The following is an 18,819-nucleotide window of genomic DNA, read 5'->3' as shown; positions in this document are numbered from 1 at the left end:
AAACAATGTTTGGAAATTTCTGTGTTAAGCTAATTTGCCCACAGAAATATAAAGCCCTTTAATGGGATATCCAGAGCCCATGGGATTTTTTTTTAACAGACACCATGTGGTGCAATCTGTTACAGTCTACAAGGCAGGATGGGGTGGGGTAGTCTCTGTAGGGGCCAAGAATAAAGTCATCTGTGGAAATTTGTGAAGTATTAACCAAAATGAAGAAATGGCTCAGTTACAGCCTTTAAACACCTTCTCTTTGCCCTAAACTGTGTAAGCTTTATTAGATTATACTTTAAAAAATACCCAAACCAAGCTAGCAAGTCAATCAATGAGGGGAGAATGAAAACACAAAGCTTTTCCTGAGAGGTTACATTGCCATTCATTTTGTATTTTAATTCAACCTACTGGTGATTTAATTTACAGATCTCAAAGGAAGTGTGCACTCAAATATTTGAGGACGTTAACATATCAACCACTGTTTAATTTTGGAATGTTCCGGCTTACTTGACACAATATTTTACCAGCTAACAAATGGTTAGCCTTTTTTCACTTGACTAAAAAGAAATAAGTTTCACGTTTCTTCATTCACCTTTTTATGTGCATATGCTAGGAGACTGGATGTTTAAAAAAAAAAAATCCTTCCTCATGTTCCTTTCTACATCTAAATCTGTTTACTGATTTGGAACTGTTAAGAAACCTGCATTTTCCTGTTAAATCAACTGGATGGCTGGAGCCCAAACTGTAATGTAACAGAAAAAATTATCAATTTGTTTTCATGACAGTCTTGAGAATGTATAAAATTGTTCTGGCCGCTAAGTCAGTGTTCCATTTCCTCCCATCTCTGTCTCCGCTCTTAAAGATGCCTTCAGCTCTTAAGCCGGTACTTTTTATAGTTATATAACAGCTCTAATATTTTGTGACATTTTGTATTGTGACACCATATATGAAATTGTCATCGGACTGACACCCTGTGCTGCTTGTTCCTTAATTACAAGTGTTAACACTGCAGAGAAGTGTGCTAATCTGCCAGCACATATTATGAAAACAATGTTATTGTTACACACCAACACCCACTCAACAGGACACTTCCAAGATGGCAGTGAACAGGAATGTGTTTTACAATGGATACTTTACTAGCATTTTTGTTGTAGTGAGGGCTTGTGTATATTTCAACTTATTCTGTTTTCTTTTAAAAATACAAATGACCTAAATACCAGGACTCATACCTGTAATCCCAGTATTCAGAGGCTGAAGCAGGAGAATATCTGTGACTTCAAGGCTACCTTGGTCTATAGAGTGAGATTTTTATCTTAAAGTTAACAATCCAAAAACAAACCCCAAACAAACAAACAGAAACCAAAGAACCTTTACCTACCACAATAAAACCACATTTTTGATTCAGAATAGTGCACTATGATACAGTGCAGGCTCTTAGCCAGAAGCTACCCCCACAGCTAGGAAACTACACTCAGCTTTCTTCCCAGTGCTCAGGCAGCCAGCAGAGAACCGGACACTCAAAGCTCTGTTGAGGGTGGTGACCACAGCTCTCTGAGTTTGTTTTATTTTTAAGTTTTAGAGATAATGGTGACAGAAATGAGGGGGAGGGCCAGTTGAAAGATAGCATGGAGAGGTGTATTTGTTTTCACAGGGTTGGTAAACTTCAAACAGCCTGTCAGAATTCAGTAGCCATTCCCAGCTCTCACAGAACTTTTTCACAACCACCCAAGCCTTTCTGGAACTGGTTATGTATTGAACTCTTTACGTTACTATGTATTGAAGAACTTGGAGAAGTCTGTCTGAGGCACACAATCCCACAAATCCATTTTCTGATAACTATTATTGAATAAGAACAGCTAAGAATGGCAGACTTTCATGTAAACAAGCCAGCGCCTCGTTCCTGCTTCTGTTCCCATAGTGAATGGTGGAAAACCACGATGACAGGATACCTGCAGCCAACCCGTTTAGTTGAGAATGATGGTGTGGGTTTTAAGCACACACAACACTGGTTTAATACCATCTTTAACAAACTTTCTGTCTTACCACTAATATTTAACTTTTCTTGGCAAATCTATGTTCGTGCAAGGGGTAGCCTGAGACTTTTCAGCAAACTCTCATACTAATGTTGCCGAGGAAGCAGTGAAACAATAGAAAACATTAACAAAATAAAACTTCTTCCATTGTTCCTGCCATGACTTACATAGTTTGATCAAATAGGGTTTTGGTGGGTTTTCGTTTCTTTTTTTTTGGAGAGCATATGCATAAGTTATGACTTCGCCTCGTTTTGAACGAATGGTACTTCACTTTGATTTTTAGCCCCAATCGGATACAGCGCTTTTCCTAGAAGAAACGGTTCCCATTTGGGGACATGTTCTTCTACTGATGCCCAATATCGAATCTGAAGAAAAAGAAGAAGAAACAAAGTAAGAAAGCATATCAAACAATCAAACAGTTGAGTTTGCCGCTTTATAATAGTCTAAATGTTTATTATCTCCAGTGTGTATGCGTGCAAGTATACACTCTCTCACACACATATATGTAGAGTGCATTTCCTCTTCACTATATTTTATGTTAATTTTGGGGGGAAAAACCTGGCTACTTACTAGAATTGATTTTCAAATTTCTCGGCAAACCAGAGCCTGGCAGAATGAAGGCTTTAAATTTTACTGTGATTTTACACGCCCTCTTGTGGCCAGCCTTGTGATTATTATCAGTACTGTCATTTACGGTACCTGTGATTAAGTATTTTTGTTTACTATTCTACATTCCATAACTGGGGTTATCCATAGTGAAAAAGGTCACAAAAGATTATACATGAGGTATGTGATATATATCCGAAAGTCTTTTAAAAGAATACTTGACACAACAGATTGTCATTTTTCTTAAATTTATGTGCTTGTGTACAATGTTTTCATGTGTGGTGTATGTGCACCTGTGTGTACACACATGCCCATGGAAACAAGGATACAGCAAAGTCCATCTATTACGCTCTACCTAACTCCTTTCAGACAATGCCTTTGATCCTGGAGCTAGTCTGGCAATGGCGGTCCTCCTGTGTCTTGTTCCACAATGCTGGGCTTAAGGCATTCAGGCCACACCTGGCCCTTTAAGTGGGCGGTGGGGTCCAAACTCGGGTCTTCAAGCTTAGTCAGCAAGTGCTCTTACCCGATGAGACAGCTCTCCAGCTCTTCAGACTTTTATAATGAGAAAATAACTAAGGTATTGTACCCAGTGATGAGAATGACTTGCAGATTGGAATGTGTATGTCTGTTGTGTCTACAGTTGTTGAGCTCTGTGCTTTCCTGCTGCACTCTGGGAAGGAGTTTTGATGGGCTTGGGGTGATCTCTAAAGAGGCCAACGTTTGCATCATGGGATGGCATTTTCTACTGGATGAACAAAGTCAGTATCTGGGGGAGAGTAACTCAGCACTGAGTCAGACAGCACTTGGAACACAAAATTTTTCCCTCTGAGCATGACAAAGGTACAGTGATTCTGCTGTTTAAAGATGGCGTGAGAGATTCTAAATATCTATACATCCGTGCATGTGGTCTGAGAAACAGCGTGATGTGTGTAAGATAAAAGTGACCCTGCTGTGCCAGAGTAGCTCAGAATACTATCCAAGGCCAGAGATGGGGGAGGGAGCTCTGTGCCCTTCACGGCTGAATTAACCACTATTGTGTGGGCCCTGTATTTGCTAAAATAAGGCATTGGTGAATTCAACAAAGGAGGACATACCCAATGCACAACTTTGAGCTAGAGTTTTTTTTGCATTTGATCACTTTTTTTTTTTTTTTTGTTACCCTAAATGACACAGAAAATTGAGGGGCAGATTCTCAGCCTCAGACTTTTGAGTCTATTCTTATCCCCAATTGGGCAAAAAGAAAAATTACATCTGAGAAAGGCCATTAGAAGTAGAAAATGAAACTGTCTTCCATGTGGTAAATTCCCAGCCCCACAAACACTTCCATATTCCAAGGACGGCTCACTTTGCCAGTTATCTTCCAATCTGCTTTTGAAATCTAAATCTGAGCTAATAAAACTGCTGTACTGTGGTATAGGCATTAAGGTAGATGATTTTTCTTCTCTCCCTGTGTAGATTCACGGCAGTCTCCTGTCTCAGCCCTCTGCCACGTTACTGGTGGTTTGCAACAGAATGGCTTTGGCCACAGTCTGGTCTAGGAACACCATTGCTCCTCCTAACATTTCTAAAATGCACGGCTTGGTTGGGCACCCTGTCACATGAAGAGTCACAGCCTATCGTCTGTTCTGGTTTATTAGGACAGTTGCTTCAATGTAACAGGACAAGATGTTTTATAACACTTCTGCTCCATGTTTCCTGAGCCTTGGTGGAACTTGGTGCCCATTCAGGATGAGCACCCAGTCTCCCATTCTCAGCACTCTGGCCAGTTCTGCAGCTGCACGGAGTGCTGCCCACTGCAGAAGGAAGTTTCCCTGATGGAGGCAGACAACAGTCAATGTCTACGGGTAGAAGCATAAATGTTTGAAAGGCAATTTGACAGCATGCCCATTTAAGAAAATAACAATATTCTAGGGCCCATGACCTCCATAGTCATGGACTTTTGACCAGGATTTCAGTATCAAACATGGAGCAGGTGTGAAATCCAATGAGAAAGCAGTTAGATACCCCATTAACAGTTGTGACACTACTGTAGTAGGGGACACATCTTGCCTGGCAGGTTGGTAGTAGAGCACCTAGAGTTCAGTACTCGATAAGACTACTGATATCTTTTCTCTCCCAGCAGCCTACACAGTACCTCCTGATACTATAATACCTAGGCAGCAGGGAGGAAGTTTCCTGTTGGTTTGAAATTCACTTCTCCAGTCTAGAAGCCAGTATATGGTGTCTTTAGCGACAGCACCTTACCATGCACTTATGGTAGGTAACCAAGTATGATGCCAGTAGCAATAGGCTTTTTTATCTTGGAGACTTTGCAGGCTTCTTGACCAATAACTCATAGGAAGCATGTAATTTTCATTTGAAAGTTTATGTCTTCTGGGATTGACACTGTCTATCTCTGCAGGGCAAGTCTACTTAGAAGAGGAGGCCAAAAGAATGTAAAAGTCAGAGGGTGGAGACGAGTGTCTGAAATGCTGTCTTCTGGACATGACAAGGCTATCACAGTCATGAGCATGTAGCTGCTGTGGTCACCTACACAGGACCAAGGCAGCCAAAACCCCAGCAGAGAGGGGACAGATGAAAAGCTGTTAGGGGACGGAGACTCAGTCTTTGCTGAGGCGGTGGTAACTGCTGGGTTTGCCATGCTCCAGTGAATCCCTCACATGCACACAGGGCAGCTCTAACTGGACGTAACAGGTCGTTTTAAGGGAGTTGGGGGACAGCAATAGCCATGATCAATATTCCATTAGAGCAATGGGATGGCTGGCAGGTAAGACACTTGTCACTGAGCCTGATTACCTGAATGTGTTCCCAGAGTCCACATTATTATCTTCTCACTTCCACATAAGTACCACAGCATGTGTGCATGCATAGCACTTGTAAATGAATGTGTGCTGTGCACACACACATGCACATAAACACAAACTGGATGCAGACTTTTAAAAATTATCAATTCCAATTAGATACTTTTTTCATCAAGATATCCCTTAATTGCTAAGAACATGTAAAACACTGTACTGTGGACATACAAATATTAACCAATCTCTATCGCTTATTTTATTAACTAAAAACTGGGCAATACAGCTGGGAAGCCCTTGTTGAACTTACATGGAACTTACAGTTGTTCTTCTTGTTAGAGTTAACTTAGGGTCTTACCTCAAGAGAAAGCGTTGCAGGCTGTGGATGTGGGGTCAGCTTGGTCTGAAGAGCCTTCACTGCAGCATCTATGTCCTATAACAGACACCAGCATTTTAGAACTGAAGTATATTTATATATAATACAAATGGCACCTACACACCCCCGGTGCCTGTATTCCAATCTCACCTCAGCCCTTTTCTGGATATGGTGAGTTTGTGCTGTAATGGAGGGACACGGGTCAGGACCCTTATTGTAAATCAAGTAACCCACTTCCGCCTTGTGTGCAGGGTTTCTCATTTAACATGAGAACATGGTGGTACTTCTGTGCTCTACCTTTTTACTTCGAATAGCTAGTAAATGCCAGTAACTAGTCTGAAAAACAAAAATGTTTCCTTTAAAAATGCTCAGAGTTGGGTGTGCTGAAGAACACCCATGATCCCAGAACTTGGGAGGCAGTGGCAGGAAGACTGAGTTCAAGGCCAGTCTATGCTACACAAGGAGATTCTTGGTACAAAAATGAGTACAACAACAACAAAAAGAAATGATCAGAGCATTAACTATATCAGCCTTAAAACAGGGAACGTGGAATGATAAAGAATCACTGAGATGCAAAGCAGACAGACTCATACTGTGCTCTGCAGTGTGAGCTCGGCAGATTATGCGCCTAGCATAGAGACGGCACATGTTTTATCAGTGTTCCAGTTAGAATGTTACACCATGCAAGCATTTCACATAGTTATGGCTCCTTAATGAGTTATCTTGCTACTTTGTAATAGGAGTTTTAAAAAATATTCTACTACACATGTTACCAAGTTCATGTTTAGGAGCTCCAAGATCGAGTTCCACTCTTTCTCATTTAATAATGGTTTAAGTGAGAGTTTGCAGTTCTGGCTATCCTTGGCCATTTGCAGCCCCCAGGCTGTCCGATAAACGAGCTACAGGTATTTAGGATTGGGTTTTCATGCTAATTTAATTGCTAGGCAGTATATCACTCAATGGATGGCATTCAAGAACCACACTTAAATTTGTAGTTTAATTTCAAGATGAGCATATTTTCTTCTATGCTTATAAAACAGCAGCACAATTAAGCTTAACCTGGTGTAATATTTCCTTCCCTACACACCTTAAACACATGCACAGAAATGTGGAGTCCTGTATGTTGTTACAAAAACATTTGAGTCTGGCTAAGAAATGCTCTCACACCACCAGCTCTGCTGTCTAGAGCACACTTACTATCTTAGGTTCACAGAGGTCTGGGTGCAAGGCTTGGCACCTTCTGTGTCTCCTCTGAGCTCAGTGCATTGCTAGCACAAAGTTCCCTTGATCCATGTACGTGCATCGGAGCAGTCTAAGTAGAGGGCTGTTGGACAGACGGCGAGAAGTGGAAGAGGGCGTGGGAGTGGGGTGTGAAGAAGCCAATGCTGAACAGGAGAAAAAGGATAGCAGATGGTAGCGGCGGGAGCAAGGGATGGGTGTGAAATGTAAAAAGGAAAAACAGGAAATTCCCTAAAGGGACTCCCCAAAGTTGCACAACCATTAATCCACCTGCTGTCTAGGGGAAGGTGATTTGAAGGAAAAATATACAATTCAGGGATATAAAAACTGAGGCTAGCATGTCTATCCCCTACCAGAAGCTACAGCTAAGATTCCTGTTAACGATACATGCTGATGCCATGACAGATACAGAGCTACAACGACTCTGTGATTGTTTAACTGAGACTTGATGAGGTCTGTGGAAGTTATACTTTATTGTTAGTAATCCAGCAAACAAAACACAGAATAATTGTGGCCTCAGTTCTGCCAGGACTCCGAGAATAAAGTCCACTGTTGCTGTCAGGGGCAGATCTGGGTGACACTTAAGCTCTGATATTATCAAGATATTTTTTGAAGACAGAAAATAAGGACACTTCATATGTTACAGAGAAGCAGATGAGCAAACAAAAGAGCAGGCACCAGCGGAGGCAGATACTACAGCTACCCACACCGCCACATCACGGAATGCTTCCTTAGCACTTAGGTGACCTCTCCTCTGCAGCTTTACTTGTAAGTATGACTTTCTTAAGATGTGTGGCATTTGTCTCACGTTTACTCTCTTCTTTCGTGACTGCCTCTTACCCACCTTCAAACAAATTGTAGAGAAGGGCTAGGTTTCCACCCAGCCTCTCATGGATCTCCTGGGTAAAGCCCCTCGTTGAGTGGGCTGCGTGGGGCTGGGGTCTGAGCAGTGCCTCTGCTGCACTCTCATTTTCATGCTGCCTCACTCCTTGAGAGCAGGACCACAGAGCTCTCTACTGTTCTTCCCTTCATTCCCAGGCCTACAGTCTCAGTACTGATTTGTTCATTCAAGCACTCAATGAGTATTTGCTTTGAAACATGCCAAGATAATATTCTGTTTTATCCCATAACTGTCCTAGGATTGACTTGTTGGTTAAACAACTACTTGAAATCTATCTTCATATTCCTTAGACTCACAAACAATGGATGCCCAGGTAAACAGGATAAAGTGTGGCTTCCTTTGCCTGACTGTCGTAAAACAAACGAACAAAAAGACCACAGTTTGATGAGCACATCCTGTAAGAAGTTCATCCTGATATTTCCATACAACAGCCCCCTCGCTAACAGCTGTATACACGGTATACATGTCTTTTTTATGTGCACTTAAATACTCACTAAATAGATAACTATAATTGCAAGGTTTCTTGAGTACACTCCAAAACTTAAAAAGAAAAACAAGCAAACAAACAAACAAAAATGGTGCTGAAGATGAGCAAGGAAAAATCCAGAGCAGAGAGCCGGAGCAAGCTGGACTTACTTGCCTACAGATTGTCACTCTGTCTTACAGATCTGCCACTAGAACCTTAAAAGTCTGAGCAGAGCTGGATGACAGGGCTGCTTGATATTCATGGGAGGCCTCCCCTTTTCTGAGGAGTGGCAGAGAAGGAATGGATGAGGGTGGAGGAACAAGGAGAGGGCTGGGAGGACAGGAGGTAGGAGAAACTGTGGTCAGGATGTAGAATACATAAATAGATTGGTTGATAAAAAGGACTGAGCAGTTATCTCAGAAGTTGGCAACCAAGCTAAACAGATGTACTGTATTAGTGGGGGCACAACCATTGGCTGGTCCTTGAACATAGTATTGACTGAACTCCCCCTGTAGGACAAGCCTAGAAGCAAAGTGTCTTACTACAAAGCACTTCTGGTGGTCATAATGGTGGCAGTAGTGATGTCTGTATCACGGGACAGTCACTGCAGCAGTTGTCTTTATCCTTGGTTCTGATGTGCAGTCTCAGATTCCATGGGTGACAGTGGACTGCAGATAGCAAGTTGAAAGTTGGGGACAGTGTGTGCTAGCACAGCAGACATGAGGCCTTGGCATCAATCTCCAGCTTGGACACGGGCATCAGAACAAACGACTAGTAAGTGTGTACCATTCTGAGTGGCACAGTGAGGTTTCCATGACTTCCCTTCATCTTGGGCTGCACACCGTCTCTGCCAGTATGCTGCACTGGTCGCTTGGCAGTTGTCTGGGTTGTTACATCAGCCTTTGCAGTATCACAGAGCGTGTATCTACGTGACCCTTGTGTGGTAGGCAAGTATGTGGACACGCACCTCACTTTCATGCTGCCACAGAGGCACACTACAGGAAGAGCGAGTTCAGTACAGCCCCCTGAAACTACACCCACCCAGTTTTTATCAGAATATAATCATCATACTTTATTGTTGCCAATTCTTTTCCTCGCCGTATTTATAAATGAAGTCTCATTACAAGTGTGCAAATATGAGTGAACATTGTACATAGGATGTGGCATTATCCATGGTTCCGCATGCCTGCTAGGATGTCTTGGAGCATAAGCCACACAGATTAGGGAAACTACTGCATACACATATGTAGTGTTGGGGAGCTCTTTGAGGACCAAGCATTTGGCTTTGTTTTCCAAAGTAGGCTTCAATCTGTGGCCCAGGCTTGCCTTAAATTCACAGCAGTCCTGCTTCACCTCCCAAGATTCCAGGTGTGAGCTGTCACACTCAGTTCAGAACTAAGGTTTCTGGTATAAGGGGGTAGGGGGAATTAGAGGCACAAAAATCAATGGTTTTAAGTTAAAAACCTTGCAATACTTTAACTGAATTGGAATTACAGATAGGAGTTCTTGTTGTATCTTATCTCAAAAAGGAAAATCAAAGAAGTTGCAATAAATAGTCCCAGTGCCCAGATTGAGAGCTCTAAATATATTTCCTGCCAAAAGGAGCCAGAGCTCCCTGAAGTAATGACCAATTCCAAGTCTGGATGGCAGAGACAGGGAGTCTGCAAGAACCCAGCAGGTCAGAAAGAGCAAACTGTCAACGACGTTTACTATATGGTGACAGTATCTGGGGCTCGAAGAGCCTTCCATTTGGTAGAATGACCTAATCTGAGTATATAGAATAGAGTCACAGAGCTGAAACATTTCAAATCTCAGGTAAATTAAAAGCAAAACAACATCTCACAAGACACACTGGAAGAATGGGGAGAGACTGATATTATTAAAAAACTCAGTGCAGGGGCTGAAGAAGACGACTCAGTGGCTTGGTTCCCAGCACCCAAATCAGGTACCTCACAAGGGCCTGAAACTCCAGTCCAGAGGATCAGATGCCCGCTTCTGGCCTTCACGGGCACCTGAACTCCTGTGTATAACACATTATTATAAACAAATCTTTATGAAATAATTAAATACAGGGCAGGAATTGTGCCTTCGTAACCGCCTAACATGTACAAGAGCTTAGATTTGATACCCAGCTCTGAAAAACAAAAACAAGTAAATTCACAAAAGGAATCAAGCATTCAGTATACTGTTTCCCACATTAACTGCATGCCACTAGGTAACTGACATGGAGCAGATCCTCTTTAAACAAATAGAAATCAGAAGTCAAATGAGAAGGAATAAGATAACTGGAACACAATATGACTGTTTTTCTTTTGAAACTTGAGTATTGCTGTGTTATGTTGAGCTAGGCTAAAGTTGCCTCACTGATGAGACTGGCTTGGAACTTGTACCTAGCCCTTGATGGTTCTTCTGTGTGTTTGGTCTATAGCTGTAGAATATTTCTAGTCTGTGGTCACTAACACCAGACTGGTGTGCTCTTGCCCCAAACACCAAACACAAACTTGGCGTCTCTAGATTTCCACTCTTAATCCTCTTACCCAGTGACCTAACCCAGCAGGCCTTGAAGGGCAGCAGTTGTTAGCTCTAATGTACTCAAGCATGGAATACAATTCAATCACTGAAGGCTAGAGAGAAAATATTTTTAAAGCAAACATTTGCAATATTTTATAAATACTTCAGAAATTAACTTACTTTTAGGTTGGATTTTATGTTTCTGGGGATCCAGCCTAGGCCTTATGCACGTAGGTTCAGCTGTTTCTTTTGTCTTTATTAAAAGTAGTTTGTATCGGTCATTGGCCATCTAGGCCAATGACATCCATTGAGTAGTTCCTGCTCAACTACTAACTGTCCCGTGATGGCTTCCAGGCTGACCTCAGTAGAACACCATTCTATTTCTGGCTGTAACAGTTTCCTATTGGTTCTTTGCCTGCAGGGCTTGTACAACTTCCCTGTGAAAGGCCTTGCTCTGTGAGGCTGAGCTTTTTGGGAGGGGAACAGGGAGAGATCACATTTTATAACACAGAAGTATGTTTACAAACAAAATGCCCTCCTCTAACTGCACACCAACGCTGATTGTTTTTAAGGCGGATATTCCAGTGGATAGTGATAGGGAAAAGTCACTCAGCCTGTATTTTCTAAGTACATAATCTCCTATGACAATCATTGACTGATATTTGACTCAGCATTGTCTTGCTTTAGATTCAATTAATTCACTAAGATGTCAAATATTTCATGGGATTAGTCTTTTCCTTATGTCTCCTTTCTAAAAAATTCCCTGCACTTGATGCTGCTTTTAGCAAAATAACTCATAGAAACTAATGGACGCTGTTAGGGCATTCCCACAGGTGTGTGTCACCATGTTCTGTTTGCACTCATCCCCTTCCTCCTCCGCACGCCCTCTCCTCCCTTGCTGGTCCCCTTGTGCCCGTCTCACTTTGTTTCATCTGACCTATTCATATAGTTTGTCTTTCACAAATGACTTCACAGGAACGTTATCACATTCACTGTGATTTTGTTGGGGTCAAAATATATGTATAAATAATTTTGTGATGAGTAACTCTGGGCAAATAAGAACCTCCCCCAGGAGAACGAGGGAAGGCAGGTCAAGGTCACTTTTATCTATCTTTAAACCTTTGAGAAACATGTAATGTTAGAAATAATGTTTAACCTCTTGGTAAGAATCTAATGTAATAGAGGTGCTATTTAATGTCTTTCCCATAAGCTGGGCCTGGTAACACAGGCCTGTAATCACAGCTTCTCCGGAGACCAAGGCAGGAGGATTATTGTTTGCACATTCATTTCCGATCGAGGCAACACCGTAAGTTAAAGAGAAATCTGGGAAGCCCAGACCTTATTTCAAGAGGAAAAGCAGGCCGGTGGGTGGGTAAGGCAAGCTGTGTTGAGGATAGGCTGGAACCCTGAGTCAATCTCTAGAACCCACATGGCAGATAGAGAAATCTCTTCCACAAATTATCCTCTGAGCCTCACAAAATCTATGGCACCCTCTTCCCCAGTATATACATCAAAAGTAAAATAAGGTCAGGGAATATAGTTCAGCAGTGGAATGCTTGCTTAGGGTTTAATCCCACCCTCCCAAACCCGTCCTCTAAACACAATCCCTCCCTTGGGCAGTGGAAAGTAGCTCTTTGGTAGAGTGTTTAGCAGACATGAGGGCCTGGGTCTACCCTCTAGCACCCTATCGCCCCAGAAAACATCTTTCAACCAAAATTCTACAAGATTCAAATTCTATTTATCTTATTTTTATACAGTGACATCTATATTAGCACCACTGATGCTGCTTTGAAAGTTTTTAAAAATGAAAGCAACACAGGATTTTAAAACACATATGTAACTAAAGTATGTCAAACAAAGGCAGGGAAGAGGTCACCTTCAACAATCACCGTACCTGTGATGCAGTAAGTGTTCAATAAATTCGCACGATACTATGAAGGCAGGCATTGTGTCTGTTCAGGTTCCTTTCACTATGACGGTCTGGGAATTCCTAGCACTCTAAACTTTTCTTTCAGTTATGGAGGCCAGTGCATTCTGTTTTTTATGTGCTGATGTTCCTGAACTTATGATGGGTTATATCCATAGGTCCTTAGTTGCATTGCACTTACTATACCCAATCTATTCAACTTAGAAGTTCGCAGATGTATGTATGTGTGTGTGTATACAGAACTTATTATAAAACTTTTATATAAAATACAAAAGAAAATATAAGGAAACTGGGTTGATGGCTATTTTTTTTTTTTAGCTTCTAGCCTTACCTCTATTAAAGAATAGGTTCTCTGTTCATTTTAAACAATTAACTCTTAGGTGTATATGTGTGTTTCTGAGTGTATGGCTGTGCAGTATTTGTGTGCAAGAACCCTGTGGGGTTAGAAGAGGTATCAGACCCCCCACACTGGAGTTACGGATGTTGGTAAGCAAGCATGTGGGAACTGAAGATCAAACTTGTTCCTCTAGAAGAGCAGCCTGTGCTCCTAACCACGGAGCCTTCTCTCCGGCCCATTTCCCTATTGAATTATCTAAGGAGAAAATCAGTCTTTCTAAATGTGTGTGTGTGTGTGTGTAGTAGTAGTAGTAGTAGTAGTAGTAGTAGTAGTAGTAGTAGGAAGTTTAGAGATCACATATCAATTACATGCAGGGTACAGGGAGTGCACACTGGAAGTGAGGCAAGGCTATAAACTCACGTCCCCCCCACTCCCCGTAACACACTTCCTCCCATAAAGCTAACTCTTAACGATTCTATACTCTTCTGAAACAGCTCCACTAACTGGAGACCACGTGTTCAAACGTGTAAGCCTGTGGGGCACTTTTTTTTTTTTAATTCAAACCATTACAGACTCTGAACAAATACAATTCTGTGTCCTGTGAGTTTTCAAACGATTAGTTCATCATCTCAGTAACAGTGATGGGGCTATTCATCTTTCTGTCCTTGACTCTTACTTAAGAATCCAGTAGCATGTCTTAATCATTTCAATATAGGTGAGGTGAGCCTCACCTCAGAGGTCTCTACTAATATTTTTACATTAGTTCTGAATCACTAATTATGTCTGATATTCAGAGCAAAGAAATCACACCAAAATCATAAGTTTATGCAAAATGCTTTGGGAAAGTCTCTATCCTACAAAAAGCCCTCAAGCACGTTTTCAGTCTTAACCCTCATAGCCGCCATTCATCCTTCTCCACTTAACTGAGTATCCACTCATACAGAGCATCAGTCTTTGGTGATAAGGAGCTCACCCAGTCTGGCGCCCTCTAACTGTAGCCTCCCTGAAGAAAGAAAGTCCATGATACTCTTTCTCTGTTACCTCTACTTTCAGCTCCAGGCATTCATCAAATGCTTGCTCATTAAAAGGAAAACCCCTGATAACCAAACAGCACACCACGTGCTCCAGGTAGAGCAATCAAGTCTTCCAATTTAGTTTCTCTAACTTTTCACAGCAATTTCCAGAGTATCCTATATATTTCCATTTAAAAATAAATATTGTTAACACCATTGGGCAAGTAAGACATATGGCAATATAGAATGCTTTGGTAGCACTATGGCTGTGACTTAAATTACTGTGGATCAAACTGCCAGAAGCTGAGAAGATAACTGAATTTTCCTCTCCCTTTATCCTGTAGTGAGGATAGAAGATAGCTGTATCATGCCTATCGATGAAAATATTTAACAATAAAAACTGAAAACACTGCTTTATAACTTAAATAATATAGTCTTACTACCAAATGTTTTAGTCATAGGATCTCTTGGAAGCTTGAATGGAAGCAAACTCTAGGGCTTTAATTATGGATGAATCCACACAATTCTGGAAGCATAGTATAGCAAGCAGCCAAAACTGTTACACATATGATTTTATTCCAAATGGGCACATTGACCAAATGGTGAGGCCCTATGCAGTCATACACTTTGACCACCTACTCCATAACCACCCAAAGGGGTCTGAGAAATGAACTCTCACACAGTGAATTCTGTGTACTCACTGTGGAATTAGTTGGGCAAAATCAAATGGTTCTTGTTTTTGTGCTGTTTAGTATTTGAGTTGGGTCTATACACGTCACAGCTTACGGTCTTTTCGGTCCTCCTTGAAAGGGGAGTGTAAGAAAAACGGAAGAATATGCTTTTTGCTGCTTCTTGCACAAAAGTGACCTTAATATTCTTCCTGTCGTCATTGATTTTTTTGGTTGACAGAAAAAAAATTTAGCTTATGTAAACTTCACTTTTTTTCACTTTCAAAAAGCAAGAATCCATATGCTATTTGCCTAACTAACATGGGCTTGAAAAAGACATTGGCTCATTAATTCTGCTAGTTACTAAAAACAAAGAAACGATGCGAGTCAAAATTGTGAGATGCATGTAAATACCTTAGAACAGGGGAAAACATCTACACCCAGGTCATGGGAAATACCTGCAGGACCTGGAGGTTCCTTCTAGAAGCAGTCTCAGTGGCTTGGAGGAGCGATGCCCTTTCTGTGTTTTGATCTCCAAATTTATTTTTCATCTTCTGAAGTAACGTTAATCTTTGTGATACTCTGGAAAGAAGTGAAGATTATATAAAAAGGAAAAACTGAAAAGCAGACAGTTTATTGTTTCACCAATATACAGCATTTCTTTCTTAACTGCATCTCACCTCAGCAACGAACTGTTACTAAAAGCCAATTATTACATCATTAATGAGAAAAGGAAAAGATAGTTTACGGTGTCTTAAGTCAATCTGGGTAAAATTATTCTTGTTTTCATTAGCATATACTTCCCAAATGCTATAAGTATATGCCTCTGTTTTTTAGCTTCTGCGGTCTTTTGAAATTATTGTAGAGTGTTGGAGATATGTAATTTTTGGTGAAAATGCAAACTGTAATACATATATCCTTGTACACATGGTTATATATACCTCCCCACACATATACATTGCTATAACTTGCTATAGGAAACCTTCTGCTTAACACTTCAGTACCCCTGAATCTCATGTTACACATTTAGAATTGTGCTAAACTTCCATATGTTTGAAGAAGCAATAAAAATATTTTTTATCTCTTTTTCCAAGAGAAGGATGATGGTTTGATATATGAGTAAGAGGCAGTATAGATGTATGCATGCTTACAAGGTAAACCAGTGTTTGGAGAGAAGAGAAGCTATGAGTATATTCTTTAACTATTTCATTATATATAACACAAATATTTCATTCATTTTTAGAAGGTTTTTGGTTCCCTAAATGATGAGAATTTTGTGCAATAATGAAAAATATGTAAGTGGTATATAGAAAACAATATAATTAAATAATAAAATATATAATAAGTGTTTTATACAGATGTCTCATATGTAGAACTGAAAAGGTCAATGAACATTTATGTTGTTTATGTTTTTCTGAAAATAGTGTATTAGAAGGCCAAAGAGCAAGATCTGGTAATTAAACAATAGGAAAATCTGAGAGTCCCCCAGATAAGATGAAGGTTAATATTAACTATAAACCATGGCTACCTATGCAATATGCTGAATTAAGTGCAAAGTGATTAAACACAATGATATTTGAACATTCAAACAAGTGTAACACCCATGACTATACAGGTCAACTCCATGAGCATAAAGACAGCTCTGGAAATGTCAAGAAATCTACTGAAAGCCAAGCTTGGAGCTGGAGATGTGGCTCAGAAGTGATGGGTTCTTGTTGCTTTTCTTGAGCACTTGAATTTAGTTCTCAGCACCCACATAAGCAGCAATCAACTGCCTCTAAGTCTTAGCTCCAGGAGCTCTGGTGCCCTCTCACCCTCTTCTGGAATCCTGACCATCCATACTCACACATGCATATTTACACACACACAATTATTTAATTGAGGGTGTTTAATAAAGGCTTGAAATTTTTACTATAAAAGAAAAGAGCCAAGCATGATGTAACCGTAACTACCTTACTCTAAGCATTCCGGAGACAGAAGAAGGGTCAGTGGCTCAGGATCAGTTTCGGTTGTGTAGAAAGTTCAAGACCAGTCTGCATTACATGAGACCCCGTCTCAGAACCCTGCCACCATGAAGTTTCTATTAAAATCTAATGGGAACTTTAGGAAGCGTGAAGGAAGGGAACCTTTTGACATTAATGTGTAAAAAGAAATAGATATATGGGTGTTTGGAATGTAATTGTGCCATTTAATCTCATTCTTAAGAGACAATGAAATTATCTACAATAAAATGTCCTGTCAGAAAATGACACTTTCACATTAAGTCTTCCTGTTTCAGGAAAAAACAAAAACAAAAACAAAAAAAAGTAGCATATGTGGAGTATCTTGCAAAAACTTACATTTCTTCGTGTCTTTTAGAAAGGTGAATTTCTTGAGTAAACAAGGAAGTCATCTTTAATCAAAGCTGGGCTATAAGTTTTCTGCTAAATAATAAAAACATTTAGTTATTTTCCCCCATGTGTTGAGCTATTCAATTTGATCTTAGTATTGAAATAACATTAATTCTCTCAAAAGAGAAAACTGACAATTTCATGTGTAATGTGAAAGAATGCACTCAAACACATTTTTATTAATGATTTCCTTTGCATTTGCCAGATTTGCTAAAAACACCATGGATCGGGTAAACTCAAGACATTTCCTATTACTACCTCCATTCAAGCTCTAATCGTAAACAGAATTTCAACAAATACACAGCTGGAACTAAGACTAATGAACATTTTATTTTAACCGACAGAAAAAAAAAAACCCTGCAAATTCAACACAGAAATATTATCTCTTATGCACGTACACATATATAGACAGAAAGGCAAACAGGGATGAGAACCAACTGGGAACTCAAGGTCTTGCCTTCAGAGGAAGATTGCCCAGTTCTACCATGACCCTTCCAAACAAGGGAAGTATTGTTTTTTCCTGTATAACTTAGGAAAAATCTCAAATGAAGTCCTCTCAGCGTATCCTAGCTGGCCAGCACTCTCACTTGGAGAGCTCTATGGCACACTACACCAGCCACAGGCTCCCCTTAAGAACTTCCACCAGTATAGATGGTGATCTAATGAAGTGCTCTGAAAGCGCTAGGCGGAAAAGCACAAAAGGGAGTCAAACACGGCCAAGAGCGTGAAGGAGGCTTTCCTAAACTTTCTGACACTCAACGTCAGGGTCGGGTGCAGACAGGAAGCCTGAGCTGTGGGTCAGCACTGCACAGGAGCCTGCCTGGCCCTACGGCAGGCTCCTTCTCCCCGCAGGGCGGCTCCCAGGCCGGAGGACAGCCGCCCGCCTCACGCCCGGCTTCCTCGCCTTCCTCCCCGCGAGTTTTGGAGCCAACTAGAGCAGCGTCCACGCGCCTCTGGAAGTCACTCCTGCGGACGCTCTTTCTCTCCTTCGGGCTCGTCAAGAAAAACTGCCTTGTGAAGCGAGGAAGTGCCCAACGGCCAGCCCAATTCCCAACGTTCGTGCCCGGAAAACTCTTAGAACCCTTCCTCATCACCTGCCTCTCCCTCATTAGCATCCTCCTCATCAGCCCTCTGGCCTCAGGGGCCACGGGCTGGGACCACACTGCGCCCACCTCTGAGCTCTTCCGGGAACCCGCCATGGACTACGCCTGCGCAAGACCTGGGCGTGGCCAGGCAGCCATCTTTGCGTACTTTACGCTCCTGACGTCAGGCAGAGTCCTAATTACGGTGTGGCTCTGCTCAGCCTGGGGCACTTGATGGAGTATGGGATTGTGGAAGGTACCCTAAAGGAGCCTCAGGAACCCGGAGAAAAACCTGGTGATAGCTCAAACTTTTAAAAAGTGGGCTCTGCATATGATAAAAAGTACAGCTGACTTCCTGGAATCTTAGAATATTCGATTCGTTTGTATAGGAGAAGGTGTGTGTGTGTGTGTGTGTGTGTGTGTGTGTGTGTGTGTGTGTGTGTGGTGGGAGGACTGTCCAGTTCGTCAGAGCAGTCTGGGG

The 18,819-nt window shown here is 41.4% G+C and overlaps 1 protein-coding gene across 1 annotated transcript; it reads right to left on the bottom strand.

Moving 5' to 3' along the window:
• Positions 1–373: 373 nt before the first annotated feature.
• Positions 374–18,484, bottom strand: CEP15 (centrosomal protein 15). Its single transcript, XM_080926591.1, has 5 exons — positions 18,429–18,484; positions 17,206–17,289; positions 15,325–15,448; positions 5,787–5,861; positions 374–2,389 (listed from the first exon to the last, which is right to left on the bottom strand). The coding sequence occupies exons 2-5, from the start codon at positions 17,256–17,258 to the stop codon at positions 2,258–2,260; spliced, it is 384 nt and encodes a 127-aa protein (XP_080782717.1). The 5' UTR covers positions 17,259–17,289; positions 18,429–18,484; the 3' UTR covers positions 374–2,257.
• Between the last annotated feature and the right edge of the window lie 335 nt (positions 18,485–18,819).

This window comes from Micromys minutus (assembly GCF_963924665.1).
Source record: "Micromys minutus genome assembly, chromosome: 12".
Taxonomy (NCBI): Eukaryota; Metazoa; Chordata; class Mammalia; order Rodentia; family Muridae; genus Micromys; species Micromys minutus.
This window is presented reverse-complemented; position numbering and strand designations above follow the sequence as displayed.

Bases quoted from the DNA above. Each gene is read 5' to 3' on its own strand.
- CEP15 (XM_080926591.1), bottom strand. From the start codon at position 17,258: ATGACTTCCTTGTTTACTCAAGAAATTCACCTTTCTAAAAGACACGAA. The intron at 5,862-15,324 runs GTATTTCCCATG...TGTCTGTTATAG, and splicing joins GGAACCTCCAGGTCCTGCAG to GACATAGATGCTGCAGTGAA. The intron at 2,390-5,786 runs GTAAGACCCTAA...CTTTTTCTTCAG, and splicing joins CTGCAACGCTTTCTCTTGAG to ATTCGATATTGGGCATCAGT.